Here is a 21,251-nt window from a genome sequence, read left to right as displayed (position 1 = left end):
TATGACACCAACTAACACACGTGTAAAACAGATGACAAACTTTCTGATTCACTTTGTAACAAAGCAGTAAACGGTCTTGCCGACCACAGCACATCCATTGATTTGAGCTGGAATTTTCTCTTTGTGCTGCATGTGTTCAAGTGACCCCCATCTCTGGGAATATGACGTCAGTTCAATAATCTGTTTACAAGCCTGCTTTACTGCTGAGGAAAGGCTTAATTAGATGTGAGCATTATTAACTGATTTATGGGCCTGTTCAAGTCTGCCGTAACATGACAGTGCAATTTTTTTTGTGTCTTTTTTTTGTGTCCATCTATACATGACTGGCCTCAAAGTGTGGCCAAATGTACGCAGAGATTTTAACTTCCTTCAAAATACATTAAGGATCTTCAAGGGGAAAAAAAAGACAAATTAAAAATGTTTTTTAATTAAAAAATATCATCTATGACAAAAGTCATGACTTGGCTTGTAGTGGATTTCTGCCATGACATGCAGTCACAATCACTTCGATTCAACAACACAAATGGAAATGTCTAACAGCATAAAAAGTTATAGCAATTCTACATAGTGAAAGGTTATGACATTGTTGACATGTGTTGTGAGATATGCATGTTAGTATTTTCAATCATTGTAGAATATATATATTCAAAATTATGTTTGAGGATACTAAACATTACTTAAAGTCAAACTTATGAGAAGGTAAACCAAAAGTCAGATTCTAAGTCAAAGTTCTTGTAAGTGGAGTCATAATTTGGATTTAGCTTAGAATTTTTACTTATAAATGTACTTATTTGTGTGCAACCATTTACTTTCTTAATCTAATCAGAATCAGAAAGGAGTTTATTTCCAAGTACGTTATTAAGGAAGTTGCCTTGGTGTACAGTGCACACAATAATTCAAAAGAACAAACATTATACAATAAAGCAAAGTACTGCAGTCAAGAACATAAATAGAAGAATTACCATGAAAATTAAATAGTTTATAGCCATATAAATTATGTACAATTGACAGTTATGATGTGCAAAAATATATTATATGGGGTTGTGCAAAATAGTTTTGCAAAACAAAAAAGCCTAACAATTACTTGATTGCACTGTGTTTTACTAAAGTACTATAGCTAAACACAGTTTCCATGTCCCCTTTGTTTAGTATTTTCATATTATGCACCTTTACACTTCCAGCAGCTGTGGTTAGTTTTGTATAGAAATAAGAATTTCGACAGAAACATATGATGGACTTGGAAATATGATTTTGTTGTATTGTTACTTTTACTGAATTCTTTTTTTTTTCTGATATACTCATCATTTATATTCTGTCCATTAGATTGGATAAATTAAACTACTTGCAACAATATATCAATACGAATTACGTTACTATATTAAAAATTAAATAAAATTAATACATCATAAATATGTTTCGAAGAGTTTGTCATTCAAATTACAACAACACTAGAATGTAATATGATTTATTTGAGAAAATGTACTTTAATTTTGACTTCCGGTTCAGATTCGATGTATTTCCGGGTTACGGTACAGATTTGTCAAATAGCCCCGTGCATGGCATGGTTGTCAGGATAGCCATCGTTTCGGTCAGGGATCTTGGGTGGACATTTTTATCAGCCTGTAACAGAAGCTAAACCGTCGGAGAAAAGACTAACTTCGTCTCTCCCCGCCGCCTGTGCAGCTGTCCTTCCTGTCGGAGAGAAGATTTTCCACATCGGGCATAGCTTCGGTTTAGCTCACTAGTTTAACGTTGCTCGTCGAAAATGGCGGATCTACCACCGGAGAAGAGTCTGGACGATTTCTTTGCCAAGCGGGATAAGAAGAAGAAGAAAGAGAAGGGAAAGGGCAAGGAGTCCGCCGCCGGGCCCACGTCGGCCGTGATCAAAAAGACCAAGAGGGAGAAGGAAAAGTCGTCGAAAAACGACAACCAGGACGCGCAGATTGAAAAGGTAACCGTCGCTAGCGCTACTCCCCGGTAACTTTTTTTTTTCCTTGCCTGGTGTCATTTCCAGATACCGGTGTCGTGTCCGATTTTGCCTGTCGTCACAATATCTGCTTCCTGCTTCAATTTAGCCTGCTCGGTCACACCTCTCTTAACTTTTCTTCCCCCCGCCGATTAATGGAGGATAATTACGTCTTTTACATTTTGACACGGAGAGGAGGAACGCCGGTTGCTAGCTAACATATGGTCCCACCCGGCACACGTTCGCACGAGATACGAGATTTAGCACGACGTGGGTTTTTTCCCCTCTTTTATTTTTTTGCAGCCTCTGTGTAAACCGATTGAGGCCCACGTATGCGCTAATATAGCGTTACTGTTAAAAGCCGTGCGTGAGGAAACTGTCATCCCTCTGAATCGTGGCTGTCCCACTAGGCCGAGCCGCCATTTGTCACAAGTTTTCATGTTTTTTTTTATTTTTTTAAATGACACGATTATGATTGTGTGGAAAAAGCAAACCTATTTAATACAACCGTTATTCCCTTTTATTGGGGAGACCCAACTACAATGGATGTGTCTAATCCCTGGAGAGCATCTCTTTTATTGAGCGTTGTGATGTTGCAAGATGTGAATTTAGCTGGAGCACGATAAAAGGGTTACGCTTCCTTCTGCCTAGGAGGACGAGGAATGGAAAGAGTTTGAGCAAAAAGAAGTGGACTACAGTGGGCTCCGGCTCCAGGCCCTGCAGATAAGGTGAGATGGTGTGTGTGTGTGGGGGGAGGTGGGGGCATCTCAACCTTGGTAGCATCAATTAACCAAAACTACATGAAAATCCACATTTGCAAGACACGTAGGTGTTTTTAATTAGCCGCCATTGTGCATTGGTGGTGGTGGCAAATTCAGGGTGTAACCAGAGACCATCCTAATGAGATCACAACGCCAAAAGTTTGCCACTTCCTACGATCCTGCTACTGGCACCCTTACTCGGACCGCACCCGTCTTAGAACTCAACAACACCCCCGTAGTGTTTCACGACTTCATCACGGTGACAAAATCTGTCCAGGGGCCGAAAAACTCATGGCAAAGCACTTCCAACTACGTAAAATATCAGTTTCTTTAATATATTTTTGTATTACAATATGTCTTAAATTCATAAATAGATCCACTTGATTTACAAGCAGATCTTTGTGACACTAAAATGGGGGGGGAAATGGTAATCTTGATAGCTGGTCATGGGTTCACATCAGCTCAACTGCCTTCTGGCTGTTTGCAGTGATGAGAAAGAGGATGACGAGGGGTACGAGAAGGAGGAGGTTGGTGAGGATGGAGAGATCATTCTGGTCAGCGGAGATAAGGTGTCCGGTCCCTGGAACAAGTCTGGTGCTGCTCCGGTTCCTGTTGCTGCACCCGTGGGTGAGTAAACCAGCTTCAACTCATTTGTTTTAAAGGGTTAGGGATTAACATAGCTGGGATGAACATCTCACTGATCAAGTATTCCCTTGTTGGTTCATCCATTCAAGTCATTATTGGGCACTAATTATGGGGTTACTGTCTGATCATGGGATGGCTGAGCACATGTTTTTAATTTGTCTGATCACAAAATAGTCATGTACACAGCCTGAAGAGAATTCCAGTGTTATTCTTTCAAACTGGTGTAATTAAAAACAAATGTATCCATTTTTTTAATTGCAGAGGAGGTAGAGGAGCCCGAGTCGAAGCCTTCCGGTGTATATCGCCCCCCAGGGGCTCGGCTGACCACCACCAGACGAACTCCCGCCCAGGGGCCTCCTGAGATCTTCAGTGACACGCAGTTCCCCTCTCTACTGGCCACCGCCAAGCACGTGGAGACACGCAAGTAAGTAATGTTCAGTGACAACCGTTTGTTCAAATGGGAAGGTGATGTCTTTTTTTTAAGCAGTTTGGCTGAAGCGACGCACATGTGTGTTTTCAGGGACAGGGAAATGGAGAAGACCTTCGAGGTGGTGAAACACAGGAACCGTGGAAGAGAGGAGACCGGCGGCGGCGGTGGCGGTGGTGCCTCTCTGCAGCAGTTGCAGCTTGACAACCAGTACGCCATCCTGGGGGATAAGTAGAGCCGCTCCCCTTCCTCCCTTGGCCCCTTCAGCAAGGTCCTGCCCAGCCCCCGGAAGGAAGCTGAACTCCAGCTGTGTTGAGTGCAGTCCTGACAGAGCCACCGTCACCACACTGGTTCACATACACACATACACTCGCACACAGAGCCTCAAATAAATAAATAAACACACACACACTCATACCCAGAAGTACCATTGCATCTCATACAGTGTCACTTCCTTTCAATAAAGATTAACACACTTTACATACACTGGTTGGCAAAACTGAAGGACTGCATTTGAAGGGGCTGTTGAAAGAGAGAATAAATTGGAAAGGAATTTGCAAAAATACACCCAAACGTACAACACTGCAGCAGCAACAGCAGACTTTGTGGATTGTACTCGGAGCAGCAGTTGTGTGGCGCAACTTTTCTCTGGACTTCAACTTGCTTCGATAAAGCCACAGAGGATAACTTTAGGCAAGATGATTTTACAAACTTCTGTGAAAATATCTTTTTTTTTTTTTTTTTTTTCAAAATCGTCATAACCCAATCGCACATGGTATTTTGGGGTGTGTTTTTGAGTTGCAGTGGGGCCTTCGGGAGGGATATGACCAACGGCAGCATAGCTGGTTGTGACGATGTGGACTGAGCTTTTTTTTTTTCCTTTTTTTTTTTTTTATGCTGTGGTGGTGAACGGGGCAAACACCAGCCCTTTCATACAAGCCGGCCATCAGGCTCTTTAATTTAGAAACGTGAAGCTTTGTCTTTCCCCTTCGTGATGAAACTCTGCAAAGATCTATGGACAAGAAGCGATAGGTTGTGGTCCTCCATTTAGAATTTCTATATAAAGTGGCCTTACTGATAGAAACTGCTTTGTCATCTGAAGAGAACTTTGCTTGTTGTCTCACGGGCTGCTGCCTGCCTCTGGCTCTCAACACTTTGTGACAAAAAAAACTACCCCCCTTCCCCCCTATAGTCAAAATGAAAAAAAAACCCTTCTGTTCAAGAATGTAGTGCTGTTGTAGGTGGTCTGATGATTGCAACTACGAACTGTTTCATATCAATTGTGTGACTTTGCTGTCCCTGCTTCATCATGGTATTTTTAGACAACACAAAAAAAAAATTAAAGCTTGTTTCTAATCTGAAACCATTTATTTTGTTAAATGCTTTCCTGTGGTTTGACACCCGATGGTCTAATGTTACAGTATGACGGAAAACCACTTTAAAAGCATATTTGTTCACAACTTTTATAATTTGTTGTAAAGTGGTGCATTTCAACCTCAGTTTTTAAGATTTTTTTTTTTTTTAATCAAGGCTTTTCCTCATAAGTAAGCAGACTACATCAGCCCTCATTGCAGTTGTGTAGAGCAAGGCAGTTTGTGCATGACTTGATTCCCAGTTAGAGCGACTACTCGTCACCAAAACCAACAATACTAGCCACTTAAAATACAGTGGTACGTCCAGTTAAAATAAAAAAGGAATACTACAAGCATAGTTATATTTAGAACGGTGATGAACTGGATTTATGTTCTATGTTTCTGTCCTTTCCATAAAAGATTTTGGGGAGCGTCGATCCCTGCTGGAACACTTTGGGTGGCCGTAGATAATATTTGTGATGAAATTAAGAGCCAAACACACAACAAAAAAATAAAGTGACCCTTGTGATTGAAGTCTTGTCTGAATCGTTACACGTTGAAAATGGGCATTTACTGTATTGTCTTTTTTCAGAAAAGGTGGTGTTATCGATTTGTAAACTTAAAACCTGTGTTAATTAACCTGTTATCCCTCCCATAATCACTTACTTAATTGGTGTCTCATTTTGGCAAACCGTGGAAAAATTATCGCTTACGTCTTTTTCTCTTTTCTTTTCTTTTTTTAAGTAAATATTTCAATGACCTTATAGCAAGCACATTAACAAATTAAAATAAACGTTTCTCACACAACAGACTGGAAATGTTTATTTGAAAGTGACAGAAATGCCAACAGAATACTTAGATGGTAATTTCTGTTTCTAATTTAAAACGTTCCCGTCTTTTCAGCTCCTCTGTTGTCCGTCTTCATTTGAGCTCCTGAAACGAGAGGCATTTAAAAGTTAAGAGTTTTAAATAATAATCAACACTAATTTGCTGTGAACAATGAAACATTTCTTACCTGGGTCACTGGTTCGGCAGATGGTATTTCTTCTTCAGGTTCGAAACCACCACCTTTGTTTCCAAGATGGTGCCAGTCAGCGACAGTATCTTCAGCGAGCTGAAAGAAAAAACATTTCAGGAATTAACAGTAATCTTCCAAATTAATTATCATCATTCTATATGTGCCTCTGGGTTTGCAGCTAAAACAATTGATAAAAAAAAAACATTTAGAGAATACGTATAGTGTATAAATAATATATTTAATTGTATCTTAGATGGCTTGTTTTCCGATGGGTCATATTTAATATGTTATTACACTCGCCGACCACCAGGGGGTGCTGCAGCGAATTCATGCGCACAGTCCGCTCCGCTTTAACTAGATTAGTAATGGCGGGACCAGGTGGAGCGGGGAATAAGAAAGTGAAGGCTGGCAACGAATGGACGTTGAAAGCACCGATTAGATCGATGGAAGGATAAAAACAGCGAGGTGGTGGAAGTAAGTTTCAAAGTTTATCCAGGAACGGATATTGATGCTAGCTAGCATTAGCCCTCTCGCTTGCTAACGTGGGATTTGCTAGTTAGCCCCATTGTTGACTATCTAATAGTTGCATTCTCCCCACATATCTCTCATGTGGGAAAATCCTTGTTTGAAATCAATATTTCCACAAATGTGCCCAAAATCAAGTTTGACTAGCGTCAAATTCAAGCTAAGCTATTAGCTATATGCTAATTCATTCTGTGGGGGTGTGAGAATTAATTAGGACAAAGTCTACAAACAGCGTTGTCATTGTTGCATTAGCAAACTTCATGTAGAATTTAATAAAAACAACATATAGAGTGTTTTACAAGAAGATAAAACAGTCCCAAACATATAAAAACATGCACATGCATGTGTAAAGGTATAAAAAGGAGACAAATGGGGGTTTTAAGATGCTTTTAAAAGACCTGTGATGGGTTATATGAGCCATGCAAGGATTGGGAGTCTGTTTATCTCTTGTTAGCTACAGTAAAACGTTGAAAACTACTTTCACGAAGGTTAGAATTTATTTATTAGAGTCATGTTTAAGTAAACAGCTCTCCCAAATTTAGAGGGATGTTACTTTATTGTCGTTTTGGAGTCTGTTGTTTGGTGCTATTTCATTATTTTTATATGATAGGGTCCAAACACCACCACCATCTTAAAATGGTTTTTCCTTTTGATGGGGGGAAACGGTGCCAATACATTAAAAAAGTTTATGTACAGAAGCCCTTTCAGTGATTTTTTTTTGGTACCTGGCCAGGCTTGAAAATTAATAGAATCACTTTCTCCTGCTGCCACGTTCTTCACCTACCATTGCTGGAAGTGGAACCGTGTCTCCTTTGGGCAACTGAAATAGAAATATATGGAAATATATATATATATATTCAGACAGCACTTGAAGTAAATAAAAATACACACAATAACATTTTACATTTACATTTAGGTCATTTAGCAGACGCTTTTGTCCAAAGCGACTTACAATAACCCTGAACCAAAGACAACAACATTGATTATTTGCATAATGTCCTCTGCCTTCTTGTTTATTCTGGTTGTGCAAGGTCCTGATTTCAAATAAAGCAGCAAAATAATCAATAAGCCTTTCTAAACTGTTAGTTGAGAAATAGTCCCACAATGTTGAGTGTTCAGCACACCAACATCTGAAAGACCAATGTAGACTATCTTTTAGCTTTTCGTTAACGCAAATCAGTGTCGAAATTTAAATAATTGCAAAGTAAGTAGAAAATTGGAGTACTTTTGAGCCAGAGTAATACATTGAAGACATAAAACCTACTGCGTCATAACAGTTCATTATTTTTAATCAATTATAAGTTGTTCCATTTTTAGCAAATCTTAAAATCCTCAAATCTTAGCGGGCTGTCTTACCGAGGCTGCGAGAATGAATCCCACCAGACACAGCAGTGTAGTTCCTCTCATCTTGAACACAAATTAGCCTCCTATCTGCTCACACACCTGCTTTATAGTGTCCATGCCAGTAGGTGGAGTCCATTACACAATCTGCTCTGCATAAAAGTGTCCCCACTTCAATATCAAAGTCCAACAGGGTGTATTTATCAGAGAATGTGAAATTGCTGACTCACACAAAAGTCAATTTTGTCAAATCGGATGATATATTATTTAATTAGAACTCAACTCGTTAGACCTAAACAGGTTAACTGACCTAAAGATGAACTGCATGTTTTGATAAAATGTTTAATTATAAGAAGCAGTAGAAACCAATGCGCCTGGTGTGTTTTTACGTCCGTTGAGTCTGTTGCTGTGTCGTCTTTAATTTCTTTTGTTTTTTCTCTGAAAAACGACATTTCAGCCGAAAAGCAGTTTTCATTATTTGTAGTTGATTCCCTCACCCTCTTTTGAAACAAGAATATGACGAACATTATTAATGCGGTTGCATTTTTCTGATGAAATGTTGCCTCCGAAGGTTCTCAGTAATCCTTGAAATCTTATATTTTTAACGGTGGTATTTATGTATTTAGTCCTTGTTGAATCCAGAACAGTTTCTTACCTGGATGTCTGCTTCAGCAGCAGGTGTTGGGAGTACATCAGTTCCATTTGACTGCTGAGTACCATTCTGCTAAGGGGAAAAATGATCAGCAACACTTAACAGTTATGTAAGTATGATACATTAATTAATTGGCATGTTCTGAAGTCCACACTCTTGTATGTTAAGAATAAGTTGTTGATTTTGTTTCATTATGTCATTAGAAAACAGATGTTTGATCATGAATTTACTCACTACCTGCAATAGAAAGGCATTGCACGTTAATAAGAGAATTTTCATATATCCAGATAATCCTAATCCAATCGCACGACAGTGGGTGTTTCATTGTTCCTGCAAGGTCTGCAGAAAGTCATAGTGAAACATTGAGAAATAATGTCATGCAGAAGGAATCAGAATGCGTGATTTTGTTTAAAATAGTTTTAATCTGACATCTCTGGAGTAAATTATAGATGAAAACATGGGAACTGGAGAGCTTTAACAGCTGCCAACAGTCTAAATTTGCAACAAATAACAGCCTGATACATAGAGACAGTGGCGGCGCCAGGGAGGGGCTTGGTTGGGCTATAGCCCCATCAAGAATTGTGTCAGCCCTACCATTAGCCCTACCATAAAACCACCAAGAAAAAAACTACAACAAAATAACCAAGAAAAGTGCGGAGTTCAACAGCAGCACCACGTCACGTCGTAACGGCATTCAGGCAGCTGCGATGACAACTGTCACTGATCTGGGTTCATTAACAGACTGTACTGTCCGTACGTCAACGTCACTCATGTGAGCCCGCTTTTAGTGTATGCTCGACACAGAGACAGCAGGCTACTAGTTTGTAAGCTACCTGGCTCTAGCAGTTCGCGTTAGCGGCTTATAGTCACTCACGTTAAGTTAACGTTAGTAAGCTGGTCAAAATTGATCATGGATACATTTGTTTTTAAACGTCGTCGGACGGAACAACAGATGGCGGTGGCGGGCGTGTTGGATAAAACTACGGACGCACCGTTGACACCTGCAGGGGGAGATGACCACTCGGGTCCCGGCTGTTAACGTAACTATTCACGTTTCGCTGTCTGTCTCTCTCTCTCACTGTGTGCGTGTTTATAGCTGTGGGAGGGTGTTGTCAGCGCCAGGACGCGCGATCTTCCTCTCAAATGCGGCTGCATCCGGCCCGGTTCAGCAGCATCAAAAAAAATTTCCACCTTCAAAAAAAGTCCTCCCAGTGCGTACTGGATTCCGGCTGGCAGCGCCACTGGGTGTTGTTATATATTCACATTGAAATTCGGACATTGATTTGAGCCCCACCGTCGTATGAGTTAGCCCCACCGTAGTTGAACCAGAAAAAATACTCTGGCGCCGCCACTGCCGTTGATACATGTCGAAAATTCACGAAAAAGTCAGTCAGGATATATTCATAAAAAAATATTTAAAATAGTTAAAAAGGCATAAAAATCGCTCATCTCGCTTGACGCGCCTAGTCTCAGTGTAGTGAGTCCAAAACAGCCATAAAAAGCCATGGTCAACTTTTTCAGGGAAAAAAAAAGTCATACTATATAGCATGTCGGAAAAAAAGTAAAAAATCGACAAAATTCATAAAATGTTGTAAAAATGATGTAAAAGTCCTAACATATGCTTCTATATCGCGTGTCAATCAAAATCTGAGTGTATTGAGTCCAAAACAGTCATAAAAAGGCTTATTCATGGCAGGCAGGTGGTTGAGTGGTTAGAATGCATGCCATTTACCCATGTCTGCATATATGCAGCAGCCTCAGGTTCGAATCCCGGCTGGAGATCCTTTGATACATGTCACATCCCCCTCTCTCTCCCATGTTTCCTCTCTATCCACCGCTAAATACAAAGGTGTCTATGCAAGAAAATAATCTTTAAAAAAAAAAAGCCTTGATCATATTGTTAAAAAAAGGTCATGCTATAGCATGTCGAAAATTCACGAAAAAGTCAGTCAGAATATATTCATAAAAAAATATTTAAAATTGTTAGAGTCATAAAAATCGCTCATATCGCTTGATGCACCAAGTCTCAGTGTAGTGAGTCCAAAACAGCCATAAAAAGCCATGGTCAACTTTTTCAGGGAAAAAAAGTGAAAAATCGACAAAATTCATAAAATGTTGTAAAAATGATGTAAAAGTCCTAACATATGCTTCTATATCGCGTGTCAATCAAAATCTGAGTGTAGTGAGTCCAAAACAGCCATAAAAAGGCCGTCGTATGAGTTAGCCCCACCGTAGTTGAACCAGAAAAAATACTCTGGCGCCGCCACTGCATAGAGATAGAGCAATACGTGCTGCGTTGTAAAAATAAAATTAATCTAAATCCACTCGAAGTAGATAACAACACTTTGAAGAACATTTAACCCCCTCTGAGAAGAGTGGACTTGCTTTCTTCCAGAGTGTCTACTCACCGGTGATGATTCGGGGGCGGGTGGTGCGTCCATTGGTGTTTGACCCCCTATCGGCCACTGAAAATGCAGTTTTGAAATGATTAAGTCCAAGGACACGATAGGTTGCTCAGTGTCCCTGTGTTTGTTTGCAAAGGATATTGACATTGGATTTCCAGTAAAGCAACTAGATATTATTTGTCAAAAGAAACAGCAGCAGTACGATACACGCTGTAGACTTCAACTGATTTGTTCCATTCTTGGAAAAAATATATAAAAATTAAATATTTTTAAGTTTCCTTTTATAATGTCAGAGTAGTAGCAAAGTGAATATTAAAATATGTATGGGAGCAAAGAATTCTTTATACCGAATACCTAAATTGTGAGATCATTTAATTCATAGCATTAAATAATTTTTCTGTGAAAACGACCAGTCAAGTGAAATATTTGACTTGTAAGTTTAGTAGTATTTAAAAGTGAATTTTGGTGATATTTAAACATGAACTATCCAGCAAGTGGTTCACTTTAACAAATGTTTTAATTAGGTTGTAATTTCTTTGCACCCATACACTTTAGGTATGGTAAACATTTGCACTATTACATTAACAAAACAACTATAGAATATTAGCAGTTATATTTTTAATTAATCAGTCATTCCCTTTCCAGTATTCTTTCTAATCCCACCACACCAGGTCTTGTTGATGATACTTTAATAATTCAAGTCATATGATTTTCAGTATCTTTTGAGGTCAGTAAATCTGGGGAAAATCACCCGTTTTACCTGTTCTAAAGCCGATGCTGTGAGAAATAATCCCAACAGACAGAGCAGAGTGAAACGTCTCATCTTGAACATAGATAAGCCTCCGATCTGCACACGCACCTGCTTTATACCGTCGATGTCGGTAGGTGGACTTTGTTTCATTTCCTGTCCCAGAGTCGGTGACAAAATGGTCTTTATGCAAACAGACAACATAGAAAACACTCCTCCTACCAGGACAAATAAGAGATCTAGGAGATGTCATAATGTTAATCACGAGGAATGTTTTATAGAAACAAATCGGATTATCCGAAGTAGCTTCTCCCACGTACCCATCCTCATTCTCAACCGGTATTCTTCCCACATTCAGCCTCCAATATTTGCATTCAAGGACATGTTTGGACAGTAAGACCGTTGACATCCGATTTCAAACACAGCAGCTACATAATCAATAAGTCAACCTGTTTCATATTGCAGAGTGAGTTAACAAACTGTAATTTAGAATTAATTAAACTACATAATTGTAGTTTAAGTTATATCTTTTGAAATCAGTATATCTGGAGGAAATTTACAGTTTTACCCTTCTGACAGTCAAGACTAAGAATTAAGTGTGAGTCCTCCTGTCTGCACATGCACCTGATTTATAGTGTCCATGGCAACAGGGGACTTGGTGGAGATCAACTGTAATGTACAGTGCATTCAAAGCATTCAGACCCCTTCACGTTTTGCACATTTTGTTATGTTGCAGCCTTGGTGTGGTGTAAATAAATACATTTTTCCACTCATCAATCCTCACTAAGAACACCATGACAAAGTGGAAACAGAATAACAGAATATCACATTGACATAAGTATTCAGACCCTTTACTAGTACTCAGTTTGAGTCTTTTAATAGGCTTTAATAGGCTTTTATTTTGCCTTTTGTCTGTGGGTCTGTAGGTGGTGCCATTTCTCAGTGTAATTGTTGCATTGCTCTATCGAACACTTCATGAATTGTATTTGAAAGTCGTGTGAGTGAAAGAAAACAAGAGCTGTCAAATGATAAAACATTTTAATCAGATTAATCACGGGATAGCAGAATTTTTTTTTTCTGCTATCCCGAAAAAGGTTTTCTCTGTATATTGTTGTGGAAATTTCAGTACTTTGTCGATACCGATTACTGATATGAGTACATAATAATACCATTTCAGTTCTAACAGTAACTTTGAAAACATTCAACTTTGTGTTTTCCTGATACAAACAGAGAGTTTGCAGTAGGGATAATAATTAACTGTTTAACCGTGCCCTGATAAACAGTTAAAATAATAAATATTAGAGATAAAAAAGCTAAGAGACTCGGAGGAGCAGCTTTTCACTTAAAGGACAATAAAGCTGTTCCTGAACCAGAGGTGTTGCTGATTTTAGAGGTGGGGTTAAAACACTTTTCTCCCTCTCCCTTCCTCGATGCCACCATTCTTTTTATTTGCCTGCTTGAACAACTACCTGTTTAGGCTTCCTGTTTCTTTTTTTTGTAAATTTAAAAAAAAGTTTAAAAGTCTTAAATAAGAAACTTAAAACGAGGAAGAAAGAGTCCACGGATAACAGAGAAGACGACAAATACAAGCACATGAACATGGACATCGCCGCAGTAAATGCTCTTTCTTACGAGGATTTTGTGACTATTTTTGGCAACGTGGTGGAGAAATGTCCCATTTTAACAGCGGCTGCGTGGTCTCGGCATCCCTTTTTAAACCTTGCTGCTTTGGAGACTGCAATCAGTGACTTCATCGATTCACTGCCAGAGTCAGGTGAGACACGGACCTACATAATTGTCATATTTTGTGTTGTGGGAGGCAGCTCTAAAATGTGATTTTCTCCAACCACGATGGTAGTGATAACACATTACGTTTGTGTCCAGGTAAAGAGGGTCTCCTTAGGTGTTTTCCAGACCTTGCGGGCAGGGACCTCCAGAACATCACCTTGACCCGGGAGTCCCACGAGGAGCAGTTAGGAGCTGGGATGTATGCGCTGACCTCCACGGAAGCCTTGAACATGGCCAGGCTCAATGAGGAGTACAAGGCGCGCTTCGGGTTCCCGTTTGTGATCTGCGCCCGGATGAATGATAAGGTGAAGATACTAGGGCAGATGTCCCAACGCTGTCGGAACGAGCCCGCGGTGGAGCTGGCGCGGAGCATCGAGGAGGTGAAGAGGATCGGTCACCTGCGTCTTCTAGACCTTGTGCTCACCGACGCACCCAACAATTTGTGAACCTCTATAATTGGAGTTGGAATCGTTAACTTTTTACATATATTGTAAAACAGGTGCACAAGAGTAAAAAGATGAAGGGTTTTCTGCTATTAATAGATATAATTATAAGGGCCTTATAATTATATCTATTAAACCCCCACTAATGAGCCTTAAAGGCTCATTAGTGGGGGTTGGGCCGATTTCCGGGTTTCACCGGTTTGGTGTACGGGTTGGTTTCATTAATGCAAACAGGTCGAACTTGCATTTGTCGGTCGGTCTTTGGTTGAGTGTCAGACCGCCCAAGCCTAGTGAGGGTGTCTGGAAATTAACATAAGATTAGGGCCTTGTAGATTAACAAGGTCCTAATCTGAACAGATGGTTATGCACAACATTGTTGTGCTCCGTCCATGGTAGTGTGGTAATGTCGTAGGTGACTTATACTGTATACGGCTGTCTCCTCTCTGATCGGATTTGTGTTGTAATAAACATTTATTGAAGTAAGGGACTCACTGAGTTATTCTTTTATTATTATTTATTCTTTTTACTAGACTAAATTCATGTTGACTGGTGTTACATGTTGACTTAATTTCCTGGCAGGGGCCCTTCAGGAGTTAAATTGCATCATGAAAACATTTTTATCTCTGGTCTACTCAGACAGCTCCGCTTAAGTAAATATGTTTCTAGGTTTGTTTTTTGTTGTTGTTTTTTTTAATCTTTGACATGGTATCAAGGTGTTACAGGAGGTAAAACCTTGATACCTCTCTTCGTATCGTCCTACCTGGAGATCTACAATGAGACCCTGGTAGACCTGCTGTCCTTATAAATTAGTTTTTTGACATAGTACACCAGGGGTAGCACGGTGGTGTAGTGGGCAGCACTGTCGCCTCACAGCGAGGGGGTCCTGGGTTCAAGTCCTGGGTTCGGGTTCCTTCTGTGTGGAGTTTGCATGTGCTCCCTGTGTGGGCGTGGTCGCCTCCGCCTCTGTCTCCGCCTCTGTGATAGACTGGCAACCCAGTGGCAGCCCCGCATTTAATTCTATACCTTTAATGAATTGCTGTTTGTACATGAATCAAGCACAAAAGACACAACACAATGAATCAACTTCTTAAATGAAAAGTAAAATTTATTATTCCTGAACCACAAAATAGACTTCTTTGGTTGTACAAATTCACTAGTTACAGTCTGAATGTATGAGCTCTAACCCTTGACCCTAGGACTTCTGAACCTTTCCCTCCAACCTATTTGCAAATAAATTCCCCCAAAGAGAACTCAAGACAGAAGAATAAACATAAACACTTGAAACTGCATTAATAATGTAGTGAAACCCATCTGGAAAAAAAAAGATTTACCTACTGTAAGTTTAAAAAAAGGAGATATCAGCCATTGCAAATGTAATGAAACAAACTGAATTTCAGTCAGTGAGAGTAACACGGAAAGCTATCATTAGAAGACCCTACATTAAATTAACATGAATCCTGCTATCCTGTAATTCTGAAAGAAAGAAAAAACCCATCAAATATATAAACTGACAGTATGTCAAGCAGTGAACTAAATGAAAACAATCTCTAGAGGGATTTCTGATTGGTTCTGCCTCTCCCAGCTCTCCCATTAACAAACCAATATACATGCAGAGAGCATCCCGACACCAAACCTTCCCAAACCCAGATGCATCAGCAGTCCAGACACTCGCTTGGTCTTGGTCAAGACTGGCTCAGTTTCAAACCTTAAGTCTGCTTTCTTTTCAGTATTTGTACATTATTCACACATAATAAATGATTTTTTCAGTGGCGTCAGATTTAAATTATTCATAGGCAGAAAAATAAAACAGCTGCTACCTTCACATCACTCCCAAATACCTCCCGATAATTCGAGGATAGAAATGAATGATTCAGATTGATAAGAGAATACCCTAAAAAGGGCAGGGTAGGTACCGTTAGATGATTCTAAAAATGCACTTTTCCAAACTCTAATATTTGATATTGTGATCTGTTTCTGTAAAGCTGCTGCCTCCAGTGTAGTCATAATTTCTACAAGGGGAATGTAACATGGTCAATCGCGGGTATGACCCATTACTAGTAGTGATGTGCAACAGCTGTACTTTGTCCAAGCATTGTACTTAGATATGCTCCCCTCTAAAATCGCTTGGTGTGTATATAAAGTAGATTAAATGATATAAAGTGATATGTATTCATTAGTTGTAACCCACATGACGATCTTTAAAGATAAAAATGATGCTTTTTGTGCCAAAAAGGACCAGAGGGGTTAAAATAGAAGGCCTTCAAATTTGAGTAAAACACTAAAACAATAAATTACTTCAGATACATGCAGTGCAAAACAAATATGTACTATTGTTGTTTTAAAAAGCTCTCCACAACTTGTGACTGTGAAGGTAGCAGGATGTTCCCATCTCAATTAATATTTACACTCCTGTCTGCCCCATGCCTCAAGAAACCCCTGACACTTTACAATCTATTCAGTGAAATCCTAAAAATATCATTCAAGAAGTTAGTATAGCTATGACCCATTTCTTTTCTCTTCCAGTATGCGTCTTTTTTTTTTAACAGCAAAATCATTGGAGGTGCGAAAAATAAAAAAAACAAACTTCGGTTGCCTCCCGTTTTAAAATAGATCATCTTCTACTTGGTAAACCGTACAACAACAACTAAAAAAAGATCTGTAAGAGGCAGTCCTAGTTAACCACACTAGCTATTTCTCGCCACACTGCTCTCATCCACGGACTGTATAGGCAAGACTGGCACGCAGGATATAAGTGAGTGTGTTCGTGTGGTCACTATCAGCTTCCCAGTCTCTGCAGTGGTTATATATGGGAGAGTAAATCTCGCTCTACTGACACTGTGTGTAGTGTTTATTGACTCGGCATCTTGCGCGGATGCACACACGTTCCACGGTGTGTCTAAATGCGTGTCTTTTTCTCTGTGTGAAGTGTTACGTGGGCACGGCGGTTTCCAGGCTGCGGCGGCCTTGCCTCAGTTTGCGCTTGTTGCTGTACAGGGCCATCTCCTCCAGGGCTGAGGGGGCAGGCAGCGTGGGGGATACCTCGGCCTCGGGGCTTACAGCGGGCACTAAACGAACAACAACAAACACAGAACTTCAGTCAAGCTGCTGCGGTTATCCGCTTTATCGCACGACAGTCACTCCATGATGTGGAAGCAGCTGTGGAAAGGAAGGAAGATGGCGACAACTGGACAGGAAACTCCTGTCGAGAAAAGTGGATGGATCCCTTAAACCTGCGAGAGAAGCCCCACATTCACCAGCGGCTGGAAACGAGCAAATGTTTTAAGCAGAACTGAAGCAACCAGCCACCTCAACGGGCTCCGTATTCAAACTCAGTCGATGCCTTTAAAAGTCACTTCAAGAACTAATTTGCAATCCCTACGTTAAAGGTGTCAGGTGTAATTACATGCAGTGATTAATCGTTTAGCAGCAGTGCATTTGTTACTGTGTGTGTGTGTGTGTGTGAGAACACGTTGTGTGACCTGGTATAACATGAGAAGTAATAACTAGTCTTAGACACAGCAAGTACTTAATTGTCAATATAATTGACTGCTTCGTGTGTGGAGAGCAGCAGCAGGTGAAGCACACCCAGGAAGACGCACTCGCCGTAATCCCTGAACCCAGTTATGCCACACAAATAGCAGGTTAGAGCATGATTGCACAAAACGCACACCCCTTTTTCACACATTCCATAAATACTCGACACACGACCACACGCAGAACCAAAAACACCATGCACACAGGATCCTACCAATAGGAGCTGCTTATCCCAGGTAGTCACCTGAATCAAAGAGGATAATAAATGCATTACTTATTGTCCACGCAGTTATTTATCCCTTTCACACAGCCTGGTTTTTTGGTACAATTTGAGATACTGCATAGCTCCGGTGCTCACCTGGGTTGCTGGAGCCGTCATCGATGAACTGCAGCTCATCAATTGGGTCAGGGGTCTGGAAGAGAAGAAAAGTGAGTAAAGAACGGAGCTGTTGGGGGGCGTTTAGTAACCTCTATCCCAGTGGAAGCCATCACCATGTGATCAGTGGAGCTGGCAGCCAGAGGACGTGCCAGCCAATCACTGCCAGTTTAGCAGACAGTGCTGAAGCTCCCAGTTTTATCAGAGCAACAAAAGCCAGAGAACCTCTACTGGACTGCCCCCCCAGTAGAGACTCGCATGTCAAAGGAAAGGGTTAGGTTAGGTCATCAGTTCCGGGGTTTGTTGTGTCGCATAGGCACAGCCAACAGAATAACCAACGCACAATAGGAAACCAAGCAGCATGTTACGTTGTCTTTGTGTTGATGCCATTATATACCAACATGTTTACCTCTTGTTATCAGCCGTTTGTTCTACATAGGGACTCGCTAGGATCTGCAAGCCGAGGATCGTGTGATTGACCTCACACTCCGTAAGATAAACTACTAGCACGTTGGCAGACTATTCACTGTACAAGTTATTCATGTCATCTTACAGGAGATTCTAGTTGTGGGTTTGACAATTTGCATGGAGAGGCAATGAATTGCATTTAATAGTTTGCTCTTTAGCATCTGATATTTCTACAGTCGTGTAGGTTAAAGTGTTTTTGGGGGGATGAACAATCTGAGGGCAGTTCTTTAATATGAACTAGTTGTTTAAACAAGTGCTTTATTTGCATGGATATTCATTTAAAAAGTGCAATCATGTCATACTTGCTAGAAGCCAATTTATTTTCTCCGTCATTGTTTTAATATTTTTTAATGTTTGCATTGATTGCGTTTGGGTTCTGCTGTCATGGCACCCACACCTTGCAGATCGTAGTTCAGATCCTGGATTGCATAGCTCTTATCATGTTTATATAAATAAATCAACGCATAGTCTTTAACTACTACTTTCGTCAGTTCATATGCAGGAAACATGGAAACACTTACATACAGTGGGATTAAAGAAATTCCGTCAACCAAAGGTAGAATATGCACAGACCGAGGTCACTTTACAACAACCAAACCAAACCAGATCCCACAGAGCACACAATGACAGTGACACAGAAGACCACAGTTACTTGACCCCCCAAAAAATAGAAACCGCTTCCAGACGAGCTCCCTCCAACATTACCCTCTTTCCTTTCCCATCTCTTCATCCACACAGAGATGAGGAAATTAACTATCTCACACAGAACTTCTCCACTAATTACAGCATAGGAAGGCACCCTTTGGAGTACGAGAGGAAATCTAATAGAAGATGTCATTGCTCTGCCTGATATGCCCGTGGATCAATACGGTTGATGGAAGTGAATGTGAGAGTGGATGAGATGCAGAGTTTGTGGCCATTTGCCCCCGGAACCAATTCTGGTTAGTGGGATCGAAAAACCTGATGAGTGTTAATGGCCTGATTGATTGGTTAGCTGACAGATGGGTGTAAAGGAGATAAGCTGTAGATGCTCTTACGTTTGTGAGTGGGAGACCAGGAGAGGTCCTATCATTAATGTAGAGCAAGTCTCTCTTCATTGTCAAAGTAAGAGTTAGTTAGTCTGTCGCTATAGTGCAGAGCAAGGAGTACGGATCAATCAAGGAGGCAAAACCTAGACCTCAGTCGCACTGATGCCTCTCCATTACCAGAGAAACTAGAGGGGGGAGGCAGCAGGGAGAGCCAGGGGGAAGGGAGGAGCCCGGGGGCTCAGCATGCAGCCAATACCTGGATGTCGTATACGGGTTTGGAAGAAGGAATGGCAGCAAACTGTCGGTAGTCAAACTTCTTTGACGACAGGGACTAGAAGGATAGCAAACAGGAATGAGCAGAGGGTGAGGGTGAGGGGAAAGAGGAAACGGACAGGAGGGTGGGACAAAATATATAAAAGGAGGAGAAAAGGGTGGATAAGGCAAAGGAGAGGAGAAAGGGATGAGGAAATGGAAGAGGTGGGAGGCAGAGAGGCTAATGGGTGATTCAAACAGCTAGCTGTGGCGGACGATGGTGGAGCTGCGTGTCTGTCCTCAGCTCTGATTGGCTAGAGTGACAACGAGCAAGGTGATGAGTCGATGTCAATGAAGCAAATCTACGTTTTTCCTCTTTCCCTTTTTTTTGTTGCCTTTCTCAAATACAGCTCCTTAAATATTTGATGATTCAAGATCTCCAGGTCCCTTCAAAGGATAAATCTGTCACGAAACAAAATGGAAAATTAAGAGAAAAAAGTTTTAGCCCTTACCAGCCGGCCCGGAGAAGTAACTCCTCGAGGATTGTGCTCTGGCAGAGGAAAACAGGAAATGTGAAGTTAGGCCAGAAAGACGAGGAAAGGCAGGAACCAAACCGTGTCAACACGGAAGTTACTGGTAGGCTTGGGCCGGTTTAAAAATGTTCAAACCGGTTTGATATTAAGCCGGACTGTGGACAGAGCCATACCGCAATTAAGCTCTGGTAACATCCAGAAAGTGATTTGAGAAGCTTTAAGTTACTATTAATTAAGTTAATAACAATTCAGAAACTGGTGGTGGTATTTTTGCATAAAAAAACACCAGTATCCTCTTGATATAGGTCTGTTAAGAAAGTAATCCGTTAAAAGAAGATTCTTGTCGTGTAAACGGGCCTATGACAGCAGCCTCTTACCTTCCATAGGCGTGGGAGAGGGTGTGGGGGCGGGCGAGGGCGACTCCGTCAGCTGGTCCAGTGTGCCGCGTTTCTTTCCGTCTCGAGACTTGGCGATGACCATCTGCGCTTTCAGTGCATCCTGCTCAAGAGACTTCATTCTACAAGAGGAACAGCCACCATCAGATAATGAGAGTAGAAAATAAGGAAAGGAATACAGAGACAACCACTGATGGAGGCACACACACACACCGCTACAGGTGGGTGTAGTGCCAATCACTAACTTCGGGTGCTCCTTGTCCTGGTTTGCTGTCACAATCAGTTCAATTTGATTGCACAAGAAAAAGGGAGGCATTCCAGGAAAAGGACTACCTACTGCTAGTAGGCTTACCCTCGACTCACAAATAGCTTGCAAATTTACTGCAATGTGTGTTAGTACAAACAATAGTATGAAAATCAAGAGAACAGCAAGGCGCAAAATGAAAAGAGTGCTGGAGAGTGAAAGAGACAAGACAGAGAATAGAGATAGGGGGAAACAGAGGAAGCCAAAGAGGGAAACGGCAAAGACGTGCAGAAGCAAGACGGCACTGGAAAGGCAGTGGAAGCACTGTCGGTGTTGCTGCAAGTGCTTGC

General features: G+C 40.9%; 4 protein-coding genes across 15 annotated transcripts in view; 2 read left to right on the top strand and 2 right to left on the bottom strand.

The window, feature by feature from the left end:
- The first annotated feature begins 1,531 nt into the window (after positions 1-1,531).
- On the top strand, positions 1,532-5,960 carry cdv3 (carnitine deficiency-associated gene expressed in ventricle 3). 2 transcript variants are annotated; one of them, XM_084033254.1, is made up of 5 exons: positions 1,532-1,951; positions 2,621-2,694; positions 3,215-3,354; positions 3,634-3,796; positions 3,893-5,960. In XM_084033254.1, exons 1-5 carry the CDS (start codon positions 1,766-1,768, stop codon positions 4,032-4,034), a joined length of 705 nt encoding a protein of 234 aa, XP_083889380.1. In that variant the 5' UTR covers positions 1,532-1,765; the 3' UTR covers positions 4,035-5,960. The 2 variants fall into 2 exon arrangements, with proteins under 2 accessions (XP_083889380.1, XP_083889379.1); XM_084033253.1 differs by having other exon boundaries at positions 2,618-2,694.
- LOC311028859 (uncharacterized protein) lies at positions 5,947-11,993 on the bottom strand (the record flags this gene model as incomplete). The annotated part of the gene is made up of 6 exons (XM_084033655.1): positions 5,947-6,084; positions 6,167-6,265; positions 7,479-7,514; positions 8,691-8,759; positions 11,096-11,152; positions 11,853-11,993. The coding sequence occupies 6 exons, from the start codon at positions 11,991-11,993 to the stop codon at positions 6,073-6,075; spliced, it is 414 nt and encodes a 137-aa protein (XP_083889781.1). The 3' UTR covers positions 5,947-6,072.
- A 1,374-nt stretch (positions 11,994-13,367) lies between these two features.
- LOC311028589 (2-oxo-4-hydroxy-4-carboxy-5-ureidoimidazoline decarboxylase-like) lies at positions 13,368-14,185 on the top strand. The gene is made up of 2 exons (XM_084033255.1): positions 13,368-13,614; positions 13,725-14,185. The coding sequence occupies exons 1-2, from the start codon at positions 13,434-13,436 to the stop codon at positions 14,072-14,074; spliced, it is 531 nt and encodes a 176-aa protein (XP_083889381.1). The 5' UTR covers positions 13,368-13,433; the 3' UTR covers positions 14,075-14,185.
- A 965-nt stretch (positions 14,186-15,150) lies between these two features.
- The window catches only part of scrib (scribble planar cell polarity protein), a 58,055-nt gene continuing 51,954 nt past the window's right edge, over positions 15,151-21,251 (bottom strand). For 10 of the 11 annotated variants that reach the window (XM_084033474.1, XM_084033478.1, XM_084033479.1 and 7 more), the window contains 5 exons: positions 20,640-20,779; positions 20,242-20,279; positions 19,734-19,808; positions 17,964-18,018; positions 15,151-17,136 (listed from right to left, as the gene is read on the bottom strand). In XM_084033474.1, the coding sequence (XP_083889600.1) occupies positions 17,000-17,136; positions 17,964-18,018; positions 19,734-19,808; positions 20,242-20,279; positions 20,640-20,779 (445 nt within the window). In that variant the 3' untranslated portion in view covers positions 15,151-16,999. The remainder of the gene's footprint in view (positions 17,137-17,963; positions 18,019-19,733; positions 19,809-20,241; positions 20,280-20,639; positions 20,780-21,251) is intronic. The other variant, XM_084033475.1, reaches the window with a different exon arrangement.

This window comes from Eutrigla gurnardus (assembly GCF_963514095.1).
Source record: "Eutrigla gurnardus genome assembly, chromosome: 18".
Classification (NCBI taxonomy): Eukaryota; Metazoa; Chordata; class Actinopteri; order Perciformes; family Triglidae; genus Eutrigla; species Eutrigla gurnardus.
The sequence above is the reverse complement of the archived record's forward strand: the minus strand, read 5'-3'. Positions and strand labels throughout refer to the sequence as shown.

Bases quoted from the DNA above. Each gene is read 5' to 3' on its own strand.
- cdv3 (XM_084033253.1), top strand. From the start codon at position 1,766: ATGGCGGATCTACCACCGGAGAAGAGTCTGGACGATTTCTTTGCCAAG. The intron at 1,952-2,617 runs GTAACCGTCGCT...CCTTCTGCCTAG, and splicing joins AGGACGCGCAGATTGAAAAG to GAGGACGAGGAATGGAAAGA. The intron at 3,355-3,633 runs GTGAGTAAACCA...TTTTAATTGCAG, and splicing joins TCCTGTTGCTGCACCCGTGG to AGGAGGTAGAGGAGCCCGAG.
- LOC311028589 (XM_084033255.1), top strand. From the start codon at position 13,434: ATGAACATGGACATCGCCGCAGTAAATGCTCTTTCTTACGAGGATTTT. The intron at 13,615-13,724 runs GTGAGACACGGA...GTTTGTGTCCAG, and splicing joins CGATTCACTGCCAGAGTCAG to GTAAAGAGGGTCTCCTTAGG.